This window comes from Columba livia, chromosome 1 (assembly GCF_036013475.1).
Source record: "Columba livia isolate bColLiv1 breed racing homer chromosome 1, bColLiv1.pat.W.v2, whole genome shotgun sequence".
Taxonomy (NCBI): Eukaryota; Metazoa; Chordata; class Aves; order Columbiformes; family Columbidae; genus Columba; species Columba livia.
The window spans coordinates 38350633-38371246 of record NC_088602.1 but is presented as its reverse complement, the minus strand read 5'-3'; the positions used below and the strand labels follow the sequence as shown (position 1 = coordinate 38371246).

At 39.8% G+C, this 20614-nt stretch overlaps 1 protein-coding gene across 1 annotated transcript; it reads left to right on the top strand.

Annotated features, from left to right (window-relative positions):
• The first annotated feature begins 4348 nt into the window (after positions 1-4348).
• On the top strand, positions 4349-9849 carry PCDH20 (protocadherin 20). The gene is made up of 2 exons (XM_065055263.1): positions 4349-4552; positions 5741-9849. The coding sequence occupies exons 1-2, from the start codon at positions 4412-4414 to the stop codon at positions 8435-8437; spliced, it is 2838 nt and encodes a 945-aa protein (XP_064911335.1). The 5' UTR covers positions 4349-4411; the 3' UTR covers positions 8438-9849.
• Positions 9850-20614: the final 10765 nt, after the last annotated feature.

Below are 20614 nucleotides of genomic sequence, written 5' to 3'. Positions count from 1 at the left end.
AATAAACTTTAAATAAGTTTTTCTTTTGAAAATGTAGTTGTTATCAGACTAGAAATATATTGAAGGCAATTTTCACACTACTGGAATATTTTTACGTTTTTCCAGACAAAAAAAGACATGCCCAAAATGTACGGGAGACATATGTAAAACATCATAAACATAAACTCATATTTTTATGAAATCTCAGAAGACTTAAGGAAGAAGTTGGTTCGATGTATCAAATGCAGTTGGTTCAGACACTGCAGGAGGCTTTTTTCCAAGTTTCTTTTCTCTGCCAGTGTTTAACAGCCCAGATTTGTGATACTTCAACACAGTAGCCCCCAAAAGATGCTAAGCTAACTAGAGAGGAAAATCTCATCCACCCTTGCCAGCCTTCCTATCAAACTTGGCTTTGTCTCACAGGGTATTTCTTCTTAAGTTTAGAAACCACTTCCACATGTTAGCTACTTTCTTGAATGGCTGTCATGATGGCACCAGGCTTCTGTTCATGAAAGCCCGCTGAGCAGAACCTTGCAAGTTCACCTTGCAAGAGCTTGGAAGAACCAGCCCTTTGAAAGCATGACTGGAGATTTTAGTAATATAAACTCCAAAGTCATCCATTTTCCAGCTCTACTGCTGCTTTATTCAAGCTGAACCCAGATATATTTACTGTCTTTCAGTGTCACAAGGGAAAGCAGTGCCAAGACCTCTCTCCTGCTCAGTGCTGAGAACAGGATGATCATGCTAGGTCTGATCTACAGTGACGTGGAATGATCACAGCTTTCAGCACAAACGCGAGCACCAGATGCTCGGCACTTCTGCAGGCAAGGTCACTATCTAATATTCATGGAGTCTTTCACACTGTAATCCACTACCCTGCACAGAAGTTCAGGACATAAAGCATTTTCCTTAGTGTGCACCAAAGCAATAAAAAGCTTATATTGCTAATAGTTAAAAGAATCTCCTTTACTTTTTCTATATCTCTTCAGTTTAAACTCTTCAGAGAAGCTGCAGTCTGTTGGTCTTGTGCCTTTCTCAGTTTCACTGTGACTAGGAAACAAAACTAACTCCAGTGCTTTGATTCAGTTTGATTGCTTCCCTACTGAAAAGTGCTTAACTCAAAAAGTCACACTGACTAAAGTATTAGAAGTTTGTCAGCTGAATAAGTAGAATCTCACTGATAGGGAATCTCACTGACAGGGAATGTCACGCGACAAACCTTCTCTCCAGAAGCACAGGCTATAGCAAGGACAGCTTTTTGCTAGGCTGGGGGGACAACATGTACCTGTATCCCCATCTCTTGTAAAACTTGGTCAGGGTTACCAGCCACGCCAAAGTAATATTTGAGATTCCCTTTCAGAAGTGATGGTACTGGATGATTCATCTGGAAATGCTTCCATCTGCCACTGGAACACTGCCCACAAAACCAAGGCATTTCAATTAAGTATCAATACCTGCTATGCCCACTTTAATAAAGTCAAATATATACTCTATTTTACCATTGCGATAATGTACTTCTTCTAATGTATTTATAAATAACTATAACACTTCTAGGCTGGCTGGTCACTTGATCTCAGTCTCATGCTTTGTAACTTATCTGAAGTGATGGGGAATCCCACTGAAATGCTTCTTGTTCCTTCTTATTCACTAATTGCAACCAGAATCTTGGATGCAGTACCACTGTATGCAGAGCAACGTAATTGTGGAATATGGATATATTCAGCGATAATAATAGTAAAATACAAGGTAAAAAGATATATTTAGCTAAATGTGGTCAAGTGGGACTGGGCTTATAAACTGCTAACATCTTATCCCCAGAAAGCATAACTGAATAAAGAAATACAATGGAATGAGTTAATATTTTCCTGGGACTTAAGAAAAGGTTCTCCCCACAGGAAAAAAAAAAAAAAAAAGCCAAGAATGAATGTGCACTGCTCCTTCTCTACCAGCCCTCATTCTATATCACATACACAGGTGGAGTATTCCTTCTTAAACAGGAGATTTATTTGACACATTAGTCTTTAAGGAGCCTTTAAGACTTATTAGGTGTTGCTGACGTCTAACAAAATTAAGTATTATAGAGGCACCAGGTGCTTCAGAAAACTTTCAGTTCTGCTGTTAGTGCAGTGGTTTAATCAAATAAAATTCATCAGGTGTAATGAAAACCTCAACAGTATAATAGTAGAGCCATCGCCTACCATATCAGAGGCTTCAGGAAATGCAGTGGCTGCAGTGGTTAAGAAGAACGGTATAGTAATAGGTCAGTAATTTCAAGAGCATAAGAGGAAAAGGAGATAAACTGAGACATGAGGGGAAAAAAAAGTTGAAAATAGAATTTTATAGGGACTTCAGATTCATTTGCAAGAAGACTGATTCACTAAAAATAAGATTATAATCAGTCTATGAAATTCAAACTCGACATAAATCAGTGACAAAATCTGACTGAAATCCAAATGAGTCAGTATTTCTCTGTTGAAATGAATAAATTAGAGCAGATGTGAGTCAACTAAAAGCATCTGTCATGTCCAGCTAAGCTAACTTAAATAAGACTGAGTATATGGACACCTTTCACACTGAGCAATCTGCAGAACAGTGCACATGGATGAGAATTTAGTAAAGGGCTTGGGTAGTTTGATTTCTCTCTTAAATTATACATGTTTGCTCTGAACTGTATATACTGTATTGCCTGCTCTATTTGTGCCAGAATTGAATGGTAGAGATATAAACAATTTATAAAGGCAGTACATACTGAGTGGTTTCAAAACCCTAGAGATCAGTGAATAATAAATACAACTGGGCCTTTTGTTAGTACCCTAATACTCTGTTCTTTAATTCACATATGATTATTGTAGTAACATCATTTTGGGGATGAAATGGACATCAAAAACATAGCAAGTTTCAAAGAGATCCACTGAATAAAACAGAGCCTGATGCTATTGACACTGACTTCAGCAAGAATGGAGTAAAGCTCTAATTCGAACAGTATAACACTATTTATATTTCAAAGATGGAGGATATGAGACAAAGGAATTAATATGGTTTGTTTACAGCCCTGGAGGAAGTCAGTCTTGGAAGCTTTTGTTGCTATTATGTTCTGTTCTGTCCTATTCAATTCAGCTTGTGCCACTGCCCTCATCCTCACAACATCCAAGAACATCCCAAGAGAACAATATGTTGTGCATTTTTCACTATTTTTTTTTTTCTTCTGAAGGATTCAGTATTACAACAAACGTGAGCATAAGACTGGTTTTGGATTGGGATTCTAATTATTGGGTTTTTTGTTACTCCATTTTGGATTGGACATGAAGTTTGCCTCAAAGAGCTGTAGAAGGAAAAGGGAAGAGTGTTTTTTTTTGACTGAAGGCAAAATTTTTGCTGTCCTATATGTTTATAGTACCTAAGCTGAGATCAAATGCCTGCACACTCTGCTTGCCATGGAACGTGGAGACACTCAAGGTGGTATTCAGACCATGTGCCTTAGAAAGTTCAATCTCCTGTGCAAACTTTACCTTTGTGAAAGGCAGCTCCACTGTGCTTGACAAATGCAACTGCCTACCAGAGTCCCAGAACTCACAGCAATAGCCTGGATCCAGACCACCGAACACTTTAAGGCTCAAGACAGACATCTCAAATTCCATTTGAGATCTTGCAGAAAGACACTGTAAGGAACGCAGGGCAGGTTAGCTATCCTTTTGATAGTCCAAGATGTTAAGGGTGTGTAATTAGACTTGAGCTAGCTAAACTTTCCTGAGCGCTGCTAATTTCATGTCTAGTTCTATGGCAGTCTTATAGTGCAGCCAACAGTGACTGAAGACTATAAAATGAGAGCACACCATTTTCTGCTGCAGGGGACCTTCAGCTTGCTTGCCAGCAGGAAATTGCAGTTACTGCTCTAATTTGGCAGGACGCTCACCTTCCACCAACCAAACACTTGCAAACTACTCAAAACATTACTTTCATTTCATGAAACACAAGTCGCTTACTTCTCAACAGGGCTCGGCAACGCTCCTTAAACCCAGGCAGCTTTTAATTTTTGCTTCGCCCCGCTAACACCCGCAACACAACATCTTTCCACAGAAGAAAGTTTTTTTTTTTCTTATAGTTTCTAACTGGGAGTATTCTTCTTCCTCTGGTCCAAGTGTTTCCCGCGCACACACACACATACATCCCTATCCGACGCGGACGCGCCAGTGCGCTCAGCAGCGCGTCCCCGTGTCCGGCTGCCCGTCCGCCTGCCCGCGGCGCTGCCGCATCCTCCCCGTGCGCTCCCTCCGCAGCCCTTTCGCCGTACCCGTGACTATCGGCTGTGCGCTCCCCTTTCCTTTCCTCCCCTCCCCGCGGCGGCGGCGGCGCCTCCCGAGCGGAGGGGGAGTGTCGTGGGCGGTGCGCAACAGCCCAGCGCGGCGGCGGCGGTGGCGGCGGCGGCGGGGGAATGGGCAGCCGCGGGGAGGAGAGGAGCCGGGCGGGCGGAGGAGCGGGCGGGCTGCTCGGGCGCAGCAAGCGGCGACAGCGGCGGCCGGGCATGGGGCCCCCGGGCAGTCGCGGCAGCAGCACCGCCCGCGGCAGCCTGCAGGTGAGGGCTGGGGCGGCGGGAGGGGAAGCGCCGCGTCCGGCCCCCGAGCCCGACTTCGCACGCAGCAGCAAAATTGGCAAAAAAAAACAGGCAACGCAAACCGCATATATATACATACGCATATATATATGTTTGTTGTTTGTTGTTTTTTCTTCTCTTGGCTGCCATCTCCACAGATCAGAACAGCCGTGAAAAGTTTTATTTTATTATTGTTTTTTTATTTTGTTGCTGCTGCCGACGCGGGTTATACCAGAGAGCCGCGGATAAGGGAAATGGGTGGTTAAAAGGGGAGAAGGAGGAACACAGCCACCCTCCCGCCCTCCCTTGTGGAGACGATGCCTGAAGCTACTTTCGGAGAGCCCGTTTATGTACCCAGCGGGCTGGGGACGCGCTTGCTAACGCGGGCAACTTCCTTCGCGCAACCTCTCCGCGGCTCATCTGTTCAACTCGTGTTTTAAGCCGGCAGCCAGAGGGGGACCCCGGCGGGGCTGCGCGGCGGCGTGGAGGCGGCCGGGGATCCGTGGTGGCGGGTCTGGGGCAGCCGGATCGGCGGCCGCGGGGGGCAGGGACCCGCATGAACTGCGGCGGCGGTGCGGGGCTCCGCTGGGACCTGCGCAGGCTGCGCGGTGCGGCCCGCGTCCCCGCTGCACCACAGGGCCAGTGGGCATGCGAGAGGAACAGGTTTTTTTAGGACGGAGGAGAGATGGAGGGAAGAGGAGAGATGTGTTTCACATTGCTGCTGTGGAAAGAAGGGGGGGCAAGCAAACGTCTGGGGGTGTGTAGGGGGATGCCTTGCTTGAGGTGTGCTTGCATGGAGGAGGCTGGGTGCTGCTGGTGTGAGCTTGAGGTGAAGAAGGAAGAAGAGGGAAGATGGCATGTCCAGCACAAGTGCTTCGGGCGTGGGAGGGAGGCAGGGTGCCCCTGGCCCATCCCTGGCAGTGTGTATTTGCTGTGGGCAATGCAGCCCCTGTTGTCTGGAGGTACAGATGGTGATGCCCTGGAAGTAGCTGCTGTACTGAGGAGAGAAGATGGGGGGAGTGGGAGGATGGCTTCATGTTGCAAATGCCTCACTCCCTGCTTGAAGTGGCAGTGGAGGAGGCAGTAGGCAGTGGGGGGAGCCTGCCTCCTGCCTCCCCTCCTTCTCTAACACCAGCACCTCCCCACACCCCTGTGCCTTTCTCTCCCCAGCACTTGCTCCTCTTCCTGCTCTTCGTTGGACCTTTCAACTGCTTTGCTAGTTACAGCCGTGCCACCGAGCTCTTCTACAGCCTCAACGAGGGGCTGCCCGCTGGCGTGCTTATCGGCAGCCTGGCCCGTGACCTACGGCTGCCAACAGCTGGTGGGCAGCGCCCTGCGGCCTCCCAGCCCCCACTCTCCTTCACCCTGGCCTCCCATGGCTTGGGGGGACAGTATGTGCATCTGGACAACCGTTCTGGAGAGCTGCATACCTCGGCCGTGGAGATTGACCGAGAAGCTCTATGTGTGGAGAGCAGCGGGGCCACCGTCTTTGAGGGAGCAGCTGTTGTCTCCTCCTCCTCACCCTCATCCGAGTCATGCCTGCTGCTGTTGGATGTGCTGGTGCTGCCACAGGAGTACTTCCGACTGGTGAAGGTAAAAATTGCTATCCGGGATGTCAATGACAATGCGCCCCGCTTCCCTGTTCCCCACATCCACCTCTCAGTGCCCGAGAATGCACCTGTGAACACCCGCCTAGCTATTGAGCACCCTGCCCTTGACCCTGATGTGGGCACCAATGGTGTCCAGACCTACCGCCTGCGAGATAACTATGGTGTCTTCACCCTGGATGTGGAGGAGAATGAGAGCGGGGAGAGGACTCCCTACCTGATTGTCATGGGGGCTCTGGACAGGGAGACACGGGAAGAGTATGTCACAGTCATCATTGCTGAGGATGGGGGAATTCCTCCTCTCGTGGGCAGTGCCACCCTCACTATTGGTATCAGCGACATCAATGACAATTGTCCCCAGTTCAGTGACTCGCAGCTCAACGTCACTGTCTATGGGAATTCCAGTCTAGGGACACGTGTGACCACTGTCCATGCAGTAGATATGGACCTTGGATCCAATGCCCAGATCACCTACTCCTACAGCCAGAAGGTCCCTCAGCCGTCCAGGGACTTGTTCCATCTAGACGAAAGCACAGGGACTATCTCACTCTCCAATAAAGTTGATGGGAATGCTCCGAGGCTCCATAGGCTGATCATATTGGGGAACGGTCCTGGTTGTATCCCTGCTGTGATCACAGTGCTAGTGACCATCATCAAAGTCATGATGAGACCACCTGAAATTGTCCCTCGTTTCATAGCTAATGAAGCAGAAGGTGTGGTGTACTTAAAGGAACTGGAGCCTATCAACACACCGATAGCATTTTTTACCATCAAAGACCCCGATGAAAAATACAAAGTCAATTGTCATTTGGATGGTGATGGACCTTTCAGACTTCAACCATACAAACCGTACAATAATGAATACCTGTTAGAGACCACAAAGCCTTTGGACTATGAGACACAGCAGCTGTATGAAATCTCTGTAGTTGCGTGGAACTCGGAAGGATTTCGTGTCAACAAAATAATCAAAGTACAGGTCTTGGATGACAATGACAACTCACCAGTTTTCTCTCAACAGCTGGTAGAATTATCCATTGAAGAGAACAATGTTCCCAATGCTTTCTTGACCAAACTGCATGCCACAGATGCTGACAGTGGAGAAAGAGGGCAAGTGTCCTATTTTTTAGGGCCTGATGCCCCTTCCTATTTTTCTTTAGATAAAACCACAGGAGTTCTTACAGTTTCAACCCAACTGGACAGAGAAGAAAAAGAGAAATACAGATACACTGTCAAAGCAGTAGATTCTGGGTTTCCTCCAAGAGAATCAATAGCAACTGTCACCATCACTGTGTTGGATAAAAATGATAATAGTCCAAGATTTATCAATAAGGATTTCAGTTTTTTTGTGCCAGAAAACTTCCCAGGTTTTGGTGAAATTGGAGTTATAAGTGTCACAGATGCTGATGCAGGGCAAAATGGATGGGTTGCCCTTTCAGTTCTGAATGGAAGTGATATTTTTGTCATAGATACTGGAAAAGGAGTTTTGAGAGCTAAAGTGTCCCTGGACAGGGAGCAGCAAAGTTCCTATGTTCTGTGGATTGAAGCAGTTGATGGCGGTGATCCAGCCCTCTCCTCTACTGCAAAAATAACTATCCTTCTTCTGGACATAAATGATAACCCCCCTTTGGTCTTGTTTCCTCAGTCTAATATGTCCTATTTGTTGGTCCTTCCTTCTACTCTTCCTGGCTCTCCCATCACTGAGGTCTATGCTGTTGATAAGGACACTGGCATGAATGCAGTCATAGCTTACAGTATCATAGGAAGAAGAGGCCCTCGACCAGAGTCATTTAGGATTGACCCTAAAACTGGTAATATCACCTTGGAAGAATCACTGATGCAAAATGACTATGGCTTGTATCGGCTTCTTGTAAAAGTTAGTGATCACGGCTATCCAGAACCTCTCCATTCCACTGTCATGGTGAACCTTTTTGTCAATGACACCGTTAGCAATGAGAGCTACATTGAAAGTTTGTTAAGAAAGGAGCCTGATATCAGCATAGAAGAAAAGCAGCCGCAAATATCCATAGAGCCTACACATAAGAAAATGGAGTCAGCATCCTGCATGCCTACCTTGGTAGCTCTGTCAATAATAAGCTTGGGTTCAATTGCTTTAGTAACAGGAATGGGCATTTACATTTGTTTAAGAAAAGGCAAAAAGCATCACAGAGCAGATGAAAACTTGGAAGTACAAATCCCATTAAATGGAAGAATTAATCTGCACATGTTGGAGAAGAAACCAATGGAGATATCTAACATTTGACGTTTCTTTGTGGATAAATCCAGCATCTGAAAAACCTTGGACAGCTCTGAAACAACTAGCCATGGGTTGTATTGACAGAGGTTGCAATGAAGGACTGCTAATTTATAACTTAATGATATTATAATTGTAAATATCTGTTTACAGTTTTTTAAATTAAAATTCAGTGTACAGCTTTTTTATGAAACCTTAGTACTAACAGATAGCACCCTGTCTATAAAAACATGGACATCATTTGCAGCTTTCATAAATCAATAAGATCAGTGATCATAAAAAAGTGGAAGGTAAGATGATTATTTAAACACAAGTTTTAGAAGTATTTTTAACCACAAGAGGGCATCAGATGCTCCTGAGCAGGGAAGTATTCGAGGTACTGTCCATAAGATAAACACAGAGTATATTTTAAATATATTGGTTTTAATATAAATGCACATTGGCATACAGACATTTAACCACACACACAAAGAAAGAAATGTCTGTCCCAATGTATGTGTAATTAGAAGAATAAAGACATTAAAATGCACTAGTAATAATAAAAAAGAAAAATGAAAAAACAGAATGTTTATTACCTCACAAGTAAAGCTTATACAGTAGGATAGAAAAGGCATTAACAAGAAGTGCAATTCCTGTTGAGCAAGAATGCAAGATATTGTAATGAGAATCTGAACTGCTGTGACGTATCATCTTTCATTTGCTCCTGCTTTCACCTACATTTATCATTTGTTCCAGCAATCTGCTGGTCATTTTTTTGTGGAAAATAATATTTAATATTTCCTACAGCAAATAATGACAGAACCCCATGCTCATCCTCGTAAACATGCCAGATGCAAGGAAGCAAGGGAATGGCTAAATCTTTAGTTGTCACAGAAGCAGTGATATTTTTGTACTTTGAGCAATCTGTCAGTAGTACTCCATCAGTTTGGTTGTGTAATAGATTTTTTCATGTGATACTTCTGAATCTGATCAGCCAGATGAAAACAAAAATCACTTCATATTCTAAGGAATTATAGGACTTAGTTTGTTCTGACTGTTGCTTCTTTCTGGATTGGTATTTCCTGTGAAAGATCTTGTTTCTGACTTTTGACAACCATTCCTGGCTCCTTTTCATCAGCTTTGATTTTGGATTAGATCCAAAATCTGACTTGTAAAACTGGTGGCATATTTTCTTGATATTTTATTGTTTGCTGTATCCTCTGCAACAAAGCAGCAGGTTTATCAGTGATGTATCACTTTCACTTCATTTTAAGAGCTGAAAACTATCTTTTGTATGATGATTACATCAAATTTCTCTGTGTGAACAAGATAAATTAGTGTTATGCTTAAAATTGATTACTTTGATTGCTGGCATCATATGTCTGTAATGTACCAAAAGTGTTTATATGTCTGCAAATTAAAGCTATATATTTTCATAATAACTTATTCTCTCTGTGTGTCCTAGAATTTTAATTATAAAGCTAAATATTAGTTTTAAGAAATGCATATTTTGCAAATGCTTGGGTGCTGTCTGTCTTCTCTGACATGTCATAATACTGCTCAAAATTAGTACACCTCCAAACCATAAATGAGAGCTTATACTGTACTTCTTAAAATTACTGAAAAAGACAATTGTATTTCAGCTGGTGTAAGTGAGGTGGCAGCTGATACCTGTTTTAAAAGTAAGGAATGCAATTTGGGGCAGTTTTTGTTTTTTCTCTCTCTGACTGGCACATTACCTCACCCTGAGCCTATTGAGGTGTTGGAGCTTCATATAGATGTTGGTTCTCCTTAGCCTAAGCAGGAATATTAATATAATGCCCAGATTTTGCTGTTCTACCTATAAGAAATAGCCATTTTTTCAGGTAAGATTTTTTTCTGTTTATGCACAATTTGATAGGTGAGTTTCATGACAAATTAATTCAGCCTGACAGAGGTTTGTGGCTAATCACTCTTTTTGGTTTATTTTCGTATTAATAAAATGTGAAAATGGCATGTATGCCTGAAATGCATTTGTCATAGAGAGACGTTGTTATCTCTGAAGAAAAATGACATTAATTCTTCAGAAATGGCTTCAGCATTACAGATGCTCTGTTTTGCTGTGGTGGGGAAGCTCGATCTTCTGCATTTTTTTCTTAAGTAAGGAGGCAAGGTAACTGAAAGAAAGACAGGATTCTTTTCACTGCCCTTTTCTTATTTGAGTTAACAGTCCATTATCTTCTCAAGAAAAATCTAAACAGGAGCAAACTCAAGACTTTAGGAAATACAATAAAACCATAAACCTATTCTTTCAGTCTATGTTCGTATGACACTGGGCAGATATTTTTATTCCGGTTTGACAAATACGTAGTCTTGAACCTGTTTGATTGCTGAGTTTAAATGTGCTATTCTTGTTGCTTTCTTTGGTTTGTTTAGTTCAAGCACATTCCTAATGTGTAATAAAAGAGAATGGTATGAGTCTGTTAAAACAAAATACTGCTCATGAAGCATTTCACTCACACAATTTTCTGCACATTTAAAGAAAATTGGTATGAAATCACACCTTCAGTCATACCAGCACTGCTACTTGTGAAACAGACTTTACCCTGAATAATACTTCATAGAGTAAGAGCATATTTTTGCCTTCCTGTGAGTCGTCTTTGGGCAGGTAATGTCACTGAGGATGGCAAAATATGAAGAGTTAGTTGTGAGTTTGCTTTTTTTGTTTGTTTGTTTGTTTTTTTAATTCCATATTTCACAATACTTAAAAAAACATAGCTTGTAGCAGTAAGTAGTAAGTATGATATGTAAGCCTGCAATGTTAAGCCTAGCAGTGACCTGAAATTAGCAAACAAACAAACAAACAAACAACCCCCCCAAAAAAAAAAAACAAAAACAAAACACAAAAAAACACCAAACAAACAAACGGAAAAAAACCCAAACCACCAGGAATCCTAAATTCATAGGATGTGGGAATTTCTTCTCAAAAAAAAAAGTTCTTTCTCAGTGGAAAAATGGTGCTGGCTATATAGCAAACATTTCTGTGATGTTGCAGTGTCCAAAGTATCTCTTAAAGAAATCCCTTTCCCATGAAAACATACTTTTTATGAGTATAACTAAAGTAAATAAGACTCAAAAATAAAGGGCCTATTTTATTACCACCTTGTGCAGTGCACTTGCCAAAATGTATGCAAATCTTGTCGGCACTGGTTGTTGAGCTGGCACAAAAATAAATGTCTCATTCATTTACAGTATCCATTGAACAATCTTAGAGTGAGTGGGTGCTCTTTGTTCATTTTTATAAAAAATTAGATTATCCTAAGCTTTGTATTGCCAAAGCCTCCTAAACTTGCCATGCAAACACTTTTTCACTAGAATTAACTAATTAAAAATGAAAGACAAGAAATGGGCAGAGGGCCCAGTGGCAGTGGCCAGAGAAAATCAGCTCAGTCTTCTCATTTTCTGTTTCATTTTATTCTTTTTAAAAGATCTTGGAGCCCCATTATTCTTTGAAGTCACTGTTTTGGTGCAAAATTAACCTAAGACCTGGCTGAATATCAATAAAAGATGAGATATCAAAATGTGGGAGAGGAATTAGAGCACACTTCTTTTTCTTATGTCAAGACTCAGAAAACAATCTTATGGCCTTTTAAGACCATTTTCCAGTACCAAGGTTCAAACATGCAACTGTGCCAGAGTCCACTGAGGACAATGTAAAAAAGATCCCACTAGCTGAATAGGATGTCCAAGGAGAGGTACGGTGTTAGAGAAAAACTTGTCCTCCCTGCAAGCAATCACAAATCCTTGGCTGCTGACAGGGATTTCATTGTAAGTTTTCTGCCCACAACTGCTCTTTTGGGAAGCTTTTATTGAAATACTCAAACACATGAAGAGAATGGATAATCCATAGCTGACATTTCACTTCCTCATTCAAAGCAGTGAACTCTTGGGGAGCAGTTTAGCAGCTCCGTGTAAGTGGAGAGGCACAGCATCTCTGCAGCAAATAAATTATCAGCTGAATATGCAGAATGTTTCTTTTCATGATTCAGGTGTGTTATCAGAGCCATGCAGGAAGATGACCGTCACCTTCCCTGCATTGGGCTTGTCACCACCTTCTCGCAGCCATTAGTTTCTGTATATATTCCTTCTCACTCATGTAATTTACAGGGGAAAAAAACAAAGCAAAACAATATTTGAATATTAACCAGCTGAAATACAAACCCTTGATTTAGACAAGTCTTCTTCAGAGCTGGGGTTTGAGGAGCTAAGCACATTCATCTTTCTTACTAAACTTGATTTGATTTTAAAGGAGACATCTAGTGAAATTTTAAGTGGAAATAAAGGTATTCAGCATCTCCACTTCCTATAGTCAAGTACTGTACATTCTGTATGAGTAATAGTTACTCAAACAGATAAAAGTCGTGGGAATTAATTTTATGCTTTCTTTTAACAGTGTAGGAAATGTTCTGAGGAAATTGTTTGAAGGCTTCTGACTAATTGGTTCCTAGCAGGTTGTTCAGAGTTATGAAACTTCAAATGATTGGCAACAAGTAATAATTTACAGTTTTATGAATTAAAGCGTGTGCAAGAATACCTGTGCAGGCAGTGTTGCTATTTCCTTTTCAGTCTCTGTATCAGACTGAAACAGCAGATAAGAAGATAAAACTGCCATCTGCATTCTGAGATGGAGGGAATCAAAGATTTTGGCTCGCAAACAAATGTAAAGTTGGACAGCTCTGTTTTCACATTACAGATGAGAAAAATCCTTTCAGTCTTATCAGCACAGATTGATAGGCTGCATACTCTTTCTAACAGGCGGTATACAAATGTTTCAGTGATTTCTGCTCTATTTCCATTCCAGTTTCATCAGGGAGTGAATTTTAAAGGCCACATTTCAACTCCTAAATATTTCTGATGACAGAGTACTTTGAACAGGTGCTAAGAAAACATCATTCTGAATGAAGAAATATTGAATCATTTATGATGCATTCAGTCATTCATTCCACTGCTTGTTAAAACAAATATATGCTTAAGTGTTGGAGTTGCAGGTTTTCATGTTGCTAGCTAATGCTGCTGCTAAGTAGTAAGCATTTAACTGAAATACATTTTATGACATCATTTAAAGTGTGTTCAAATTGAGAGGACTTGCATTTTAAGCATCAAGTGGGATGTTGTTCTACTCCCAGCAGCCCTAGAAATGTCAATTCAATCTTCTTTCCTAACTATTTTGACCTATTTTTCATCTTCAAAGTTTTGGTTAAGTATTCATCTTCAGAGCAAGTCACTGAGGTGAGAGCTCTCACCTCTTTATGCAGGACAGGAGCAAAGATAGTGTCAGCTTGATTCCTCTGCCAGTCTGTCAGCATCTAGTGCTACATGAGATGCCTTAAGGTATCCCACCTGGCCCCCAGCTGCCAGTCTGGAAGAGAGCAGGTTTTCCATCACTGAACTGTCATATCTGCCAGCCCAGTGTGGATGCTCTGGATATTTCAGGAGGGGTTCACTAAGCATTCGTGTGTGTTAAAGTGAGTCTTTGATGTGATTCAGCTCCATATTTACACGTCTACATTGAAATGTCTACAGACAGGTGAGCCAGGAGTCCACACTTCCGTTACGATCTGTGAGTCTCATCAACACAGTCAACAGAACTAGAGAGTGCTTCAGTTTGGTCTAAAGTAGGCATTCAGGGGAAGATTTAACTGCTCTGAAAATTAATATCAAGTGCTATCTAGAATGCCCTTGAGCATCTCAAGCTTCTGCACCGGGCTGTCAGGAAAACTCCTACCTTTCTGGAGTAGTAGCTAGATGCCAAGGTTGCAAAGCAGCCCAGAAAATTAGATGAGATATGTACGGATAGGCCTGCATATCCCACTGGTGGTAACACATCAAGTGTATCAGCCTCTCACCTCCACTGGGTAGAGCTTGAAAGACTATAAAGGGAACATAAAACACAGATGATACAGACATCTGATCCTTAGAATCAGAGCCAAAAAAAAGACCTACAAGTCTAAAATGTAACAACTATCATACCTAACTGATAAGCTCTGAAGCCAAATTCACCCCATCTTATTTTAGTGATTTAGTAGAGCCATCTGTGCCCTCTGCTGTGAGCAGAGAGATAAAGTATCCTTTTTTGCAGTCAATTCAGGTCTTTGGAAACACTAGAGTTCTTTACTTCTCTCCAATATATTTGCAGATAACTCAGGGTAACTAAGATTTCACTTCGTGTTTCAGTCAAACAGAAGAAATTTAGGCCATGAAGCAAACTACAGATCACAGCGCTAGGCACTTGCACTAGCATTATAATGCATGGAGTAAAACTGGAGTCTCAGATAGCACCAGAACAGCCAGCATGCTGTTTGAAGAAGCTATTTGCAGTCAGTGCAGGTATCTGAAACTCACATGACTTTAAACCTGTCTTTCACTTTGCTATAGGCTGCAAGGCTCCATCCATGTGGGTTTGACTGCCCAAAGGTTCTCATGGCTTTATCCTTTTATTTCTTTCTTTTTTTTTTTTTCTTGTAATTCCTTTTTTTCTTTTTTTTAAAGACATGTTGCATGCAAGTCACTCCTATAGAACACAATAAAAGAAGATAAACCTTTGATTTATTTGATGGCAAAACACTCACTGAGGAGGTGAGAAAATTTTGTTATTTTTCAAAGAGTGTTCTCAGTTGTGTATTTGAAGGGGATGCTAAAGACATCTCTTGGTAAGGGCAGTCTCCAAACTTCTTTTGAAAACTGGGCTATTGTGTTTAATACAAAGACTTAAATGTCAAAATCCTCTGAGGTTGAGGAGACACAACCATGTATGCCTATTAGAGGAGCATTCCAAGGAACTGGAGATACTCGAACTTGAAATAGTGCTCCAAGCGCTTTCAAAACTTTTATTTAAAAAATGGATGGAGGGTGAGGGGGGTAAAAACAAGGGAAAACACTGTCCTGTGCTCTTCCATCCATGATGAGCAGCTTTTTTTAAAAAGTAATTTTAAGCTTTGAAACAGTTACCTCATAGATCTTTTTCAGAGATGTTAGTCTTCTCATAGGTCAAAATAATTTCAATCCTATTCTCTTCACTTGTGCTATAATCCCATTGGAATTGCAATCTCAAGACAGTTAAGTGGTAGAAGTTGATCTTCCTCTGCCTAAGGCTCTATTTTCTGAGGAATGTATTTATAAAGAGTCTGGCTGCCAATCAGACTACAAAGCAGAACTGCTTCTCAGGATGTGTTATACTTCAGGACAGACTGAAGTAGAAAAGAACAGAAGACAACAAGGATAAATAAAGGCAGTCAAAAGGAAAGGGTCTTTTACAAAGACTGCATGTGGAAAACAAAAAGAATTGGTTAGAGACAATATAAAGAATTGTTCTGGACCTACTGGATTTACTGTGTATTATCAGCAGTGTTAATCATCCCCTTTCAGCAGTATCTCATTCCTTTTCTTAACCTGTAAGGATAACACCTTGTTGCAGAGCATTGGGATTTTCTGACATAAAGTACTAACACAAAATGCATTAAAAGCTGATTCTCATTGTCAGCAGGTCAAAGCTGTACAGCGAAATAAAAGCTTTGAGTAGAATATCTTTAACGTGTCTGTTTCATTATGATAACAGCATTTTCCTTTCATGGTGATTTTCTGTAGTGTTATTATGTTGGATGCATTCAATTATGCTAACTCAGGACAAAAAGATCTTACCAGAAACATTTGCATCTTCTCAGCCAAAATAAAAGCTGATACTGTGTCATAATGTTCCTAGTGAATGCTGTTAATTAAATGAGATCTTTTTTTTTGTGAGAATACACAAATTCCAGACATGCTTCTGTGCTCACTTTCCTAAAATGCATAATTATAAGATAACCTTCCTCTTCATATTTGTAAAAGAATAAACAGTAGTAAGAAAGGGTTCTGATATACCACTGTATTAACACAGTACGGATCCTGTAGATGCTTGCTGTTGAAATATATTCAAACGACTGCTTTGCTTATCTATCTAGAAGTCATCTACGTGTTTTAAAGATATCTTTGTTTTGTTTCTCTTTATAAGTCACAAGAGAAAAGCAAAGGCCACACAGTTGTCTATGTGTTCTCTTTCATGTATTTCTGTTTACCAGGCTAAATTTAGCTGAATTGAAAACACAAGTATGCTCATCTTTAACTGGCTTTTCTCTGAATGTGAATTTAATTTTCAGAAACATCATATATAAGGTTGTGCACCTATATGGTAGATATGCAAATATCTGAAAAAGCAATAAAGGAAGAAAACACACAGGAAAAATAAATGTTTTGGAGTATAATTCAGTCTCGAAAGTTCAAGATGACTTGACTAAGCTCCTCAATGGTGTTTTTCACTATGCTCAGGCACAATGAAAACAGTTCAATACCTTCACCTGTGTGTACTTAAGACATATCTTCAGAGCCTTTGCTGCACTCCTTTCAGGACGTGAGTAGCCTCATCATTTACTAATGTAAATCCGGTTTAAACGTGTTCAAGTCTTCATATTAAACGATAGTGCAATATGGAAAACTCAACCTAACCAATATTATCCAGCCACATTACAGCTGCTCTGAAGTCATCAAAAAGAAATGTTAAAGGGTCAGAAGTTGATTATAGATTACATTTTCTATTACCTTTGATATCGAAATTGAATCTTGCAACATCAATCTAACAGTAATTTTATTTGACAAAATGCATTGAACAAATAGCTTAATCAACAACACTTTGATCATTTACAAAATATTGGAATAAAATGCCCAAGATTTTTTTTTTCACAATATTATCTTTTGAAATAACAAAGTTACATTATTAAAAAGGAATACTCTTTTTTTTTTTGCTTGTTATCAGTTATGATACAGCCTCATAAGGCATTCAAAGACTTTTCTCTTCATATCTTTTTCACAGTCTCTGCTTGTATGTAGTGTTTTTTTTTCAAATACCCTTCTAAATTTTGGCTTGAAATTTACTGAAATTAAAAACTACTGAAGGCAGAGCTTTATGTTTTAAGAACATCCAGAAATACCAAATCACAAGTGATTCCCGGCTCAGATTTAGACAACCTAAACTTCAGGCATCTATAGAAACACATGCATCTAATATTTCTTCTCTATCAAGGCAACGCTGGAAGTCACTTATTGAGAAGGCAGATGATTTATGACAGTGCCTGCATTGCTCCCAATTCACTTTAGAAAGACATTACAGTAGAGCCCTCACGAAGGTATCTCAGTTATATATCTCTAATTAAATAGAGTGAATCTAGACTGTGTACTACAGTAAGAGACAGACAGGTGTTGTATTTCTCTTTCCCAGCTACAGTGGATGGGAAGCACCCCTAAAATGTTGCTGGCTATAAAAGTTCTATACACATTGAAGCAACTGCCTTTTTTCTTTTCCAAGAATTGAAGGGTTTGTGTGTGTTTGTTTTATACTTCAGTCCTTCTAAGTGTTGAAGCAAATTCCTTTGAAGTGATGGGGACAGCTGCATTTGAAAGAACTGACACATTTTTGCCATGTGACTTACTGTTTGTAAAAATGAAAACCCACAAATCTTAAAAGGAATGAAATATAGCAGACATAGAGGCAATGAAAGAAATCCCCTTCCTCCTCTGTCTTCCTGAGTCTGAAGGTGATTTTTTGCATTGAGCTGAGTATGCAGTTCTTAGGTGGAAGTTGTACATGTGGCAAGAAATGATGAAAATGGGATGTGAAAATATGCAGAAGGGAAGAAAAAAAAAATAAAAAAATCTATCTGGCCTAATAAAAATGCACAGATTCCTGGGAAGATTTTGAATTGTTGCACAGGTCAAATAGAGCACAACAGCTTATAGCATCATTACCTCTTCAGCAAATATCAGAAAGTCATAGGCAGAATTAGGTGAGACCTTTTACTTTGAAGGTAAAGACTATTTAGAAATAATTTACTTGAATTCAGGGTACTTTTGAATTGAGTGTTCTACAAGATGACCTAGGTGAAAAAAACAATTTGATATATGAAATCATCTTCGCAAGACATGCAGTTTTTACAAACTGTTTTCAGATAATGGTTGACAATAAGCTACTGTAAAATTTAAAACTTTTGCACAGTATTAAGGGTTTTGGTCATGTTCCATCGTCTTCAAGGAACTTAAAAACAAAAAGATACCATAGTAAACAATTTTAACTATCTGAAATATGTTAAAGACAATAAAAGGAAATGTAAAATGCTTTTGAGAACGTCCTCTAAGGGTCAAACTCAAAACACCTATTGGAAATACTGACATGCATTTCGTTATCTTTCCTTGAAATTTGGACACATGGTTACTTTATACAATGTTTTTAAGAAGGCATTAACAATTCTTATTGAACCAGATACCCACCGCCAAAAGAAAAAAAGAAAAAAAAAAATAAATATGTGAAAGAATGCCAAGAAATCAGATGTAGCTAGGAGCAATGAAACAGATTGCTGTACTAGTAAAAAATAAACAACAAAAAGTAGTCCAGAAAGGATAAGCCTAAATGCAAGTCTGTTTTTTTCCCCTCTACATTATAGGGCTGCCACCTATGACTCTGAGTGCATGTCAGCTTAATTCCAGGCATTTTATATATAAGTTCATTAATATGTCCACCTTTCTTTGACTTCTCAGGAAGTTTTTTTCTTTGACTTATAGTGACATGGTCCTTCATAATTTATTAATTAGATGTTTGTGATCTCTTCCAGGTAATAAATATAGCTCAAGATCAAAATAAATATATGCTGCATTGAAATATCTGACATATGCTTAAGAATTGAAACTCAAGGAGAAAATAAATTAATAGATCGGAGAGTTAACACAGACAGAGGTAAGACATGTATCTAGGATAGAATCAAGATGCTTCTATAAGAATTAAATCCATTACTGTTAATGTTGGACAATGAAGAAAACTGCAGTAGGCCATGAAATTAAAGAAATATTGTATATATTTCCTAGGTTCAGTGAGTTGCATTTTCCTTTGAAAATCTAGCTGCTAAAAAGTGACTTTGGATACCCAGCTATTAGCCTAATCTCGGTAGCTTGAACTTAGCTCAAATTTCTTGAACACATTAGTCTGAAAAATACTTTTTAAGGCGCAGATACACAAAAATTCTAGAGGAGAAGCTGGTTCTTCTTTCCACCTAAGTGCACAGATATACCCCAGGGTAATCCTGTAGCTTTTTAATAATGTGTATCCACTTCATCTACATCCTTTGAACATAGTCTCTCTATGTGGGGGGGTTGAACTACTGCTACTCCTTAAAAGAATTTTGCATCTACTGAACTGCAGTAGAGAGAAGAATTCGCATTCATCTGGTAATGAATGAATGGGAAAGGAGAAATATTTTTTGTTTCATGAGGATTAAAATATGTTTCACATACCAAACAGAATACTCAACAACAGATACAAGAGATGAACATTTTTTCTAGGATTGCTGGTGATTACTTTGTTTAAATCACAGAGTAACTAGAAGAAGAGTACAGACATTATACCAGTACTTAGCAAGACTAGATGGGATGACCCAAACATTTACAAGTCAAATAATCCATAAAATCTAGGCAATATAAAGAAAAAGTTGATTTGGAAATAAGATGGTAGTGAATTAAAAGATAAAAATTAATGAAAGTAGAAATGATCCTGTGCAAAACTCATCTTGTACTCCTTGATTAAGTTACACATTTTGTAAAGCCAAACTGATGTAAGATATTTGACCTTGAACCAAATAATGTACTTCAGCAGTTAGCACTATGTGGTTTCAATAAAGCAATTTTAGTAATTTTTGAAGTTAATGGAGTTAGTACCCCTTCATGACAGATGTCAGACAAAAAGTCTTCAGTGGGAAAATGTAATTTAATAAATGTTTTTTGAAGAGGTTCTGCGGATATGTTTTTACTTTATTGTTTTTTAAGAAAACCCAAATGAATCAGCAATTCTACATGAACTGCAATGTAATACCAAAAAAAAATAAAAGAAACAAACAAACAAAAAAGTCTAGGTGGTTTGTTGTTGTTTTTGTTCTATAAAGAGAAAAGGAAAAACATATAGAGAAGCAATGTTATTCTCTACAAGGCATCATTAGCCATAACAGTGTTGGAGCATTGTGTCTGATTTTGGTGTCATATTTTAAAAGGTCGTTGAAAAATGGGAGATCCTGCAGAAAAGAGTCACAAATATATTTTGAAAATTAGAGATAAGTAATTACTTTGAAAAACTGGATCATTAGTCTTTTTCATTTTCTT

Excerpts from the sequence above, each read along its gene's own strand:
- PCDH20 (XM_065055263.1), top strand. The coding sequence starts at position 4,412 with ATGGGCAGCCGCGGGGAGGAGAGGAGCCGGGCGGGCGGAGGAGCGGGC. Across the intron at positions 4,553-5,740 it reads CCGCCCGCGGCAGCCTGCAG|CACTTGCTCCTCTTCCTGCT; the intron begins GTGAGGGCTGGG and ends TTCTCTCCCCAG.